This window comes from Erithacus rubecula (genome assembly GCF_903797595.1).
Source record: "Erithacus rubecula genome assembly, contig: scaffold_267_arrow_ctg1, whole genome shotgun sequence".
Taxonomy (NCBI): domain Eukaryota; kingdom Metazoa; phylum Chordata; class Aves; order Passeriformes; family Muscicapidae; genus Erithacus; species Erithacus rubecula.
In genome coordinates, this window is record NW_027636058.1 from 64,758 (window position 1) to 71,060 (window position 6,303).

A 6,303-nucleotide genomic window follows, 5' to 3' on the forward strand; every position below is an offset into this window, starting at 1 on the left:
ACACCCAAAGCTCTCTGTGAAGCCCTGATGCTCTCTGGTTCTGCCCTCTTCCTGACCCTGTGCAGGGATGGAGCATTGCTGTGCTTTCAGGAAGCTATTCTTGAAACCTTCCATCATTCCAAGCTCCTTTGCCCTCCATGAGTGCTTGCCATGGAATCCCTCCCAGCTAGGTTCAGAGCACACGCAGGATGGCTCTTCTAAAATCCAGGGGCTTCAGGGTGCTCAGCAAGACCTTGGACTCCACAGTGTTGTGGAACTGGAGCTTCAGCACAGAGACCCTTCCAGCCTGATCTGCCCTCGTTCCTCTGTGTCTCTGCACAAAACACGGCACAGTAGAGAACGGCAGGAGGGGCCTGTGAGTCCCAGGGCTCTGGATTTGTGCTGCTTTGGCTCCACAGAGATGCAGGCAAAGTGAAGAAGCCAAACTGTTTACTAATGAATGGCAAAGCAAAGGGATGGAAATGAAAAAAAAAGGATGGGACAGTTCTGAAGGCTGGAGGGAGGGAGCTGTCAAAAGGGACAGAGTGGAGGGGGAAAAAAGGTATGGGCACAGTCTGAAGGCTGGAGGGAGGGAGCTGTCTACAAGCAGGGAGAGGGCTGAAGCCACAAGAGCTGTGGCAATCATCAGCTCTGCCTGGAGCTCCAGCTAGTCTCTGGTCTCCAGGTGGTCTTGTCTTCTGTGGCACCTGGAGGTGTTAAAGGGACACTGCTTTGTCTGAGCCATCAGGTGAAGGTAGTTCTGCAGCTCTTTGCCTGAATGCAAGTTGAGTTACTGGGCTTGCATGGGAAGGGCTGTTGTCTTTACTCAGCGCTTGAAGGGCTGGAAGAGAGAGGAACAGAGCCAGTGTCAAAGCCTGGATCTGTGGGAATCCAAGGAGATCTTCCTGTCAGGGGCATTCTTCCCAGCTATTGGCATGGCCAAGAGGGGACCAACGGGATCAAGTTGCTGGCTACGAACCCCCCGCCCTCATCCCAGAAATCCCTGTGAGCTCTGCCCATGCCAGGCCTCGTTCACACAAGAAGCAAAACCCCTCCGTAGGCGGGGCAGGGATTGCAGCTCCCCCTGCCAGCCCCGCTGACAGCCCACTGCCCTCACTCACCCTCATTGAGCACCTGCAGCTCTTCCTTCTTCTCCCTCATGAGCTCCCTGGCCATCCCTGGGAACACAGACCCTGTCACGGCTCTGCCCAGTGGCACAGCTCCCTGCCAGTGGCACTGCCAGCCCTGTGGCCACTGACCCTCGTGGCCCGGCAGGGGTCAGCCCAGGCCCTTGCCGCACGCTGCCGCCCCAGGGCACGGCTGCGGGAGGGCGGCAGCAGCTCCGAGAGCAGCCGGGGCTCCGCGGCGCCGGGCCCGGGTGGCAGAAGCTGCCGGGGCAGCAGGCGGGGCTGGGGCTGAGCTGCGGCGGGGCGGGGAGGGAGCCCAGGCTCACCCGTAAACCGGAACGCTGCCGCTCGCAGGGGCTCCTGTGGGCTCTGCAGGTAGGGCAGGGCCTGGCGCAAGTGCTCGGCCGCTCGGCTCCTGTCCTCTGCCAGCTGCGGAGAGCGGCAGGAGCGAAGGGTCGGGGCGGGCTCCGGCCCTTTGGCAGGCGCTGCCCGCGCCCGGCCCCGGCCTCCCCTGCCCGCAGAGCCCTGAGGCGCGGCCAGCAGCCGCCGGCCGGGCTCTGCAGGGGCACAGGGCCGGCTGCTGCCCGGGGAGCCGCGGTGCCGGCCCGCCCCGCAGCCCCGCTGGGCCGGGGCTCCATCGGCACCCGGCTCGGGCCCGTGCGGCCCCTGCGGGCAGTGCTGGGCAGGGCCACAGCTGCAGCCGCACACAGTGAGCGCCGCGCTCAGGGGGCTTCTCCAGCCTGAGCCTGGCGCTTCCAGGCCCTCCTTACCAGGCACTCTGCTAACTTCCACATCTGCGCTGTATTCACGAGCTGCATGAGATCCCTCCTCCTGAGGAACTTGGTCACACAAAGCAGCGCTGTACGAGAGGCCTGGACACCAGCAGAGATGCAGAGATGTCCCCGCAGCTCCGGGCACAGGAGCTGTGTCCCTGTGCCAAGGCCTGGAGGAGGCTGCAGCCCGCCAGACACCAGGGCAGGAGGCAGCCAAACCCCCCCCCGCCGGGACACGGGCAGCCCACGAGTCCTCACCTCTGCCACATCCGGATTCTTATCGTGGCAGTAGATGAAGAGTGGGAACACGCTCTGCCACATGGGTGTCTTCAGAGCTTTTCTGTCCTTTTTCATTATTAAACCTATCATCTCTTCAAACAGAGTAATTGATCCCAGCTGCACCTGTCTTTCATGCTATAGGAAAGGAAGGAAAAAAGTCCTAAGCACTGGTTCCTTCAGGCCCGCATGGGCACCAACGTTGAAATTCACGGGTCACAAAGTGTCCGGGCTGCAGTCGGTGGCCGTGGCCTGGGGCACAGAGCCTTACGTGGTCAAAGAGTGGCAGGAGCGCCTCAGCCAGCCGCAGGGCGATGGGGCTGCGTACAGGGGCACCATTGTGGAGGAACAAAGATTGGAGTACAACGATGGTCATCCTGACCATGAAGCTATTGTTTTCCTGCAGGATGTCCACAAGATTGTCAGTCAGGTTCCACAATTTTTTTGCCTGTTTGGAAGACAACTGTGTGAAAGGCCACTCTGCTGCCACAGGGCCTAGAGGCCAAAGGCCTGTCCCAAACAACGTGGGCAGCTGACCCAGGAGGCAGGAGAGCTGGGATCAGCTGCCCCAGCACCCAAAGCCCAGCCATGCGCAAGCGACTGCATGCCCCAGGCTCATGCTGCTGGCAGGGCTTCAGCAGCTGCTCCCTTCTCACCATGGGGGGATTCATGGGGCCAAGCAACATGAGGCATCTGAGTGCCAGTTGACGCCTCTCCCTGCACTCGCTCTGCAGGTTCTTTGAGATGATCTCCAGGAGACTGGCCCCGTATTTGGACACATCCAAGCACTCCAAGACCTGAAAGGCACAGGGCAGTGACAGAGACCTGGCCGGCAGGAGCCCAGAACCGCACAGGGCTGCGCCCAGACAGCAGCACAGGGCACGGGCACCATCCCAGGCAGGTGTGGCTATGAGAGGCCAGAGAGCTGGGAGGCAGCTCAGGGAGACAGCGCTGGCCATCAGGCTCACCTCCACAATGAATGCCAGGGCAGCAAAATCCCAGCATGGCATCTCCATGTTGAGCAGGCTGAGCAGGTACAATGCAATCCCAGAAGACAAGGGTGTGGATGAGGAGCGCATTACTCTGAAAGGAGGAAAAGGAAAGCAAGGTCTGAGTCAGGGGGACAAACCTCTCCCAGGACTGATTCCCAGAGATCTGGTCTTTCCCCACCATCCTGCTGCAAGGGGACCTGAGCTATTTTGGACGCAGCTCCTTTTGGGCGCCCTTCTTTCCCAGTCTTTTCCAGTCTGTTTGGCTGTGCCTCGGTGACAAGGCCCTCTGGCCCATGAGCACGGGTACTGTGTAGGGCACTCCGGACACAGAGCACAAAGAGTGGGGAGTGTGGGGTCTCACCTGACCAGCACACCCACGGCATAGTGCTGGGAGTCAGCAGACAGCAGCGTGTCCCAGCCACACTTGCGCTCCATTGCCGTCACCACATCCTCACACTGCATTCGGCAGAGCAGGGACTTCAGGGTCTCCAGTGCAAACCTGTGTGCAGAGCAAAGCTCAGGTCACGCTGGGAGCACTGGCTCCTGCCCTGGGGACATGGCAGGGACAGAAGGACTGGGATGGAAAACCTGTTGGAGCTGGCAGCAAAGCCATGTTCTTTCTGGCATGTTTTCCACAATTTATCAACCTCCTCTGGTGTATCCAATGTGCTGAAGTACGCTTGGAAGAGCAGGTGGACAAATAGGCGTCTGAAATACAGTGTCACTATGTGTGGGATGCAGGGTTCCTGGAGGATCTTCCACATCACCACAGTTGCCTGCAAAGGACAAACACCCGAGACAGCGCTCAGTGCCGAGGTATCCGTGTGGCAGGGCCCGAGCGTGGCAGGGAGAGGCCAAGGGAGACGCAGGGGGAGCACCGGGCCTGGTGCCCCTGAAGCTGCCCCTAGGCCAGGATTCAGCTCAGCACCTGAGGCTGGGAGATTCAGTGGGGGAAGGAGAGTAGAGAGCTTCAGGAGGGGCAGCCTTGGGGTGAGCAAAGGCCAGTTCCAGAAACTCACAGCCAGGGCAAAGACTCTTGTTGTGTCCCCATCGGAGGTGCACGTGCTGTGCTCTGGCCAGCTCCCCAGCACATCCAGGAGTCTCAACCGCGCTGGCTTTGCAGTCCTGGGCGAGCACAAGATTGTCTTCCACATAGCCATAGCAGCTCTGTAGGGTCAGAACTCTGTCTCAGGGCAGTCTGAGACACAGCACCGTGGCCTGGGCAGCAGCAGGGACCTGAGCTGGCTGCCAGCTCTGCCTCTGCCCATTGCCCCGCACCAGCAGCACCCAGGCAGTTTAGCCCTGTGGGGACAGGCTCCTGAGGGGCAGGGAGGGAGCATGGGGTGGGTGCTGACAAGTCAGGGCTGGGAAAGGGAGCAGCCAGAGGGCCCTGAAACTCTCTGTTGTTCAGACAGAGCTAGAACAGGCTGTACAGGGTGATGGGCTGGTGCGCCCTGAGCCCTCTGGGCAGGTGGGCCCTATACCTGTCACACGATGGGGACACACACAGGAGAGTCATCACCACATCAGTGGGCTGTGCCTCAGTGACATCCAGCAGTGACCTCTCCACCCTGTGCTCATCAGTCTCATTGGCCATGAGCCACTGGTGGATGTATCTCACCGTGGCAGGCACCTGAAGAAGGCATGGGAAGATTTGGAAAGCTGCCAGAGGCAGTAGTGTCCCCAACTTCCCCAGAGAAGTGCTTCCCTTCCTGCCACGCTGTTCTGCCTTCAGTGACTGAGGGGGCCCAGTGACCATGGCCTGAGTGGCCACACAGTCCTGGGAGGCATGGAGCCTTGGCCACAGGCTGCTTAAGTGGTGCTGAGAAGCACAACGGTCTTTGAAGTAATCCACTATGAGTTCCTCAGAGTGACTCAGAGTGGGAGTGGTGTCAGTGTTTGTGATGCCCTGAGTCTCTCCAGTGTCAGCAATTGTCATGCCCACATTCTCAATCACTGCCATGTCAGCCTGCACCCTGTCATCACTCCTTACAGTGTCAGATTCTTCTGAGCGCTCAGGCAAATCTGGGGTGACATCAGGCTCTGCCTGGAGCTCGGTCAGGCTGGAGTCAGGCTCAGCTGTGCCCTCTGTTGCTGTGCTGGTCTTTCTACGTCGCACCGGCACAAACTTCTGCAGCATCTGCAGGAGAACAAAGGACAGGGAGGAGAGGCAAGTTCCATGGAGTGCTCCAAGCGCTGTGCTGGGCTGAGCAGTGACAGCAGGCCCAGCCCAGGTGGGGATGGCTGCAGGTACCTTCAGTGCTCTGCGGAAGCGGCCACCGGTGGGGTCCTGCTCGTGTGTGCGGTCCATGGCTGCACCTGGCAAAGAGCGAGCACAGCCAGAGCTGAGGGGCTGCGGGAGAGGCTGGAGAGCAGAGCCCAGCCCTGCGCTCCCCAGGCAGGGACAGCCCCGGGATGCTCCAGGGGAACATAAGCACGGGCATTGCGGGGTGTCTGCCCAGCCCCTCTTCTGTCCTGTGCCTGGGCATGTCCCCAGGGGATGGGATGGGATGGGATGGGATGGGATGGGATGGGATGGGATGGGATGGGATGGGATGGGATGGGATGGGATGGGATGGGATGGGATGGGATGGGATGGGATGGGATGGGAAGTGATCAAGCTGGCAGCAGCCATCAGCTCTTTTACCCAGCAGTGCCTCTCACCATCCTGCATTGGCTGAAACGGCTCCGGCTCTTCAGGCTCTTGTGCTGGGTGGACTCTAGAGCCTCTCCTTTTCATTCTTCTGAACACTTGGAAGAGTGGGAAACAGTTGGAAAATCTGCCTGTCATTTCAGTCTGGCCTTGAGGGCACCTTGTAGAAAGGTGCCTTGGGAAAGCTGTGAGACAAACAGTCCTGCAGTCTGGCTGGGAAGTCAGCTGCAGGAATAACTCTCAGAAAAGCTCTGGGTCTGACAGGAATGAGTGCGCTGTGCGGGGGCTCCTCACGGCACCGATCCTGTCCCGTCGCGTGCTCTGAGCACTGTGCCGTGGCCGTGTCACCGTCGGCTCTTATATCACCACGTGTCACAAATGGCCCTTTGACACCCTGTCCTGTTCCATGCCATGGTGACCATGCTGCACCGTGTCACAAAGAGCCCTTGCACACACTGCCACCAGCCCTGGGGCTGCCCCCAGCCCACCCAAAGTGGCCCGTG

The 6,303-nt window shown here is 60.1% G+C and overlaps 1 protein-coding gene and 1 long non-coding RNA gene across 2 annotated transcripts; both read right to left on the bottom strand.

The window, feature by feature from the left end:
* Positions 1 to 805: 805 nt before the first annotated feature.
* Positions 806 to 3,733, bottom strand: LOC306815876 (uncharacterized protein; the record flags this gene model as incomplete). Its single annotated transcript, XM_079332392.1, has 7 exons — positions 3,509 to 3,733; positions 3,124 to 3,238; positions 2,812 to 2,952; positions 2,427 to 2,603; positions 2,138 to 2,293; positions 1,239 to 1,367; positions 806 to 820 (listed from the first exon to the last, which is right to left on the bottom strand). The coding sequence occupies exons 1-7, from the start codon at positions 3,607 to 3,609 to the stop codon at positions 806 to 808; spliced, it is 834 nt and encodes a 277-aa protein (XP_079188518.1). The 5' UTR covers positions 3,610 to 3,733.
* A 1,416-nt stretch (positions 3,734 to 5,149) lies between these two features.
* On the bottom strand, positions 5,150 to 5,922 carry LOC306815877. The gene is made up of 3 exons (XR_013777508.1): positions 5,812 to 5,922; positions 5,402 to 5,466; positions 5,150 to 5,287 (listed from the first exon to the last, which is right to left on the bottom strand). It is a non-coding gene; the product is annotated as an uncharacterized lncRNA (long non-coding RNA).
* Between the last annotated feature and the right edge of the window lie 381 nt (positions 5,923 to 6,303).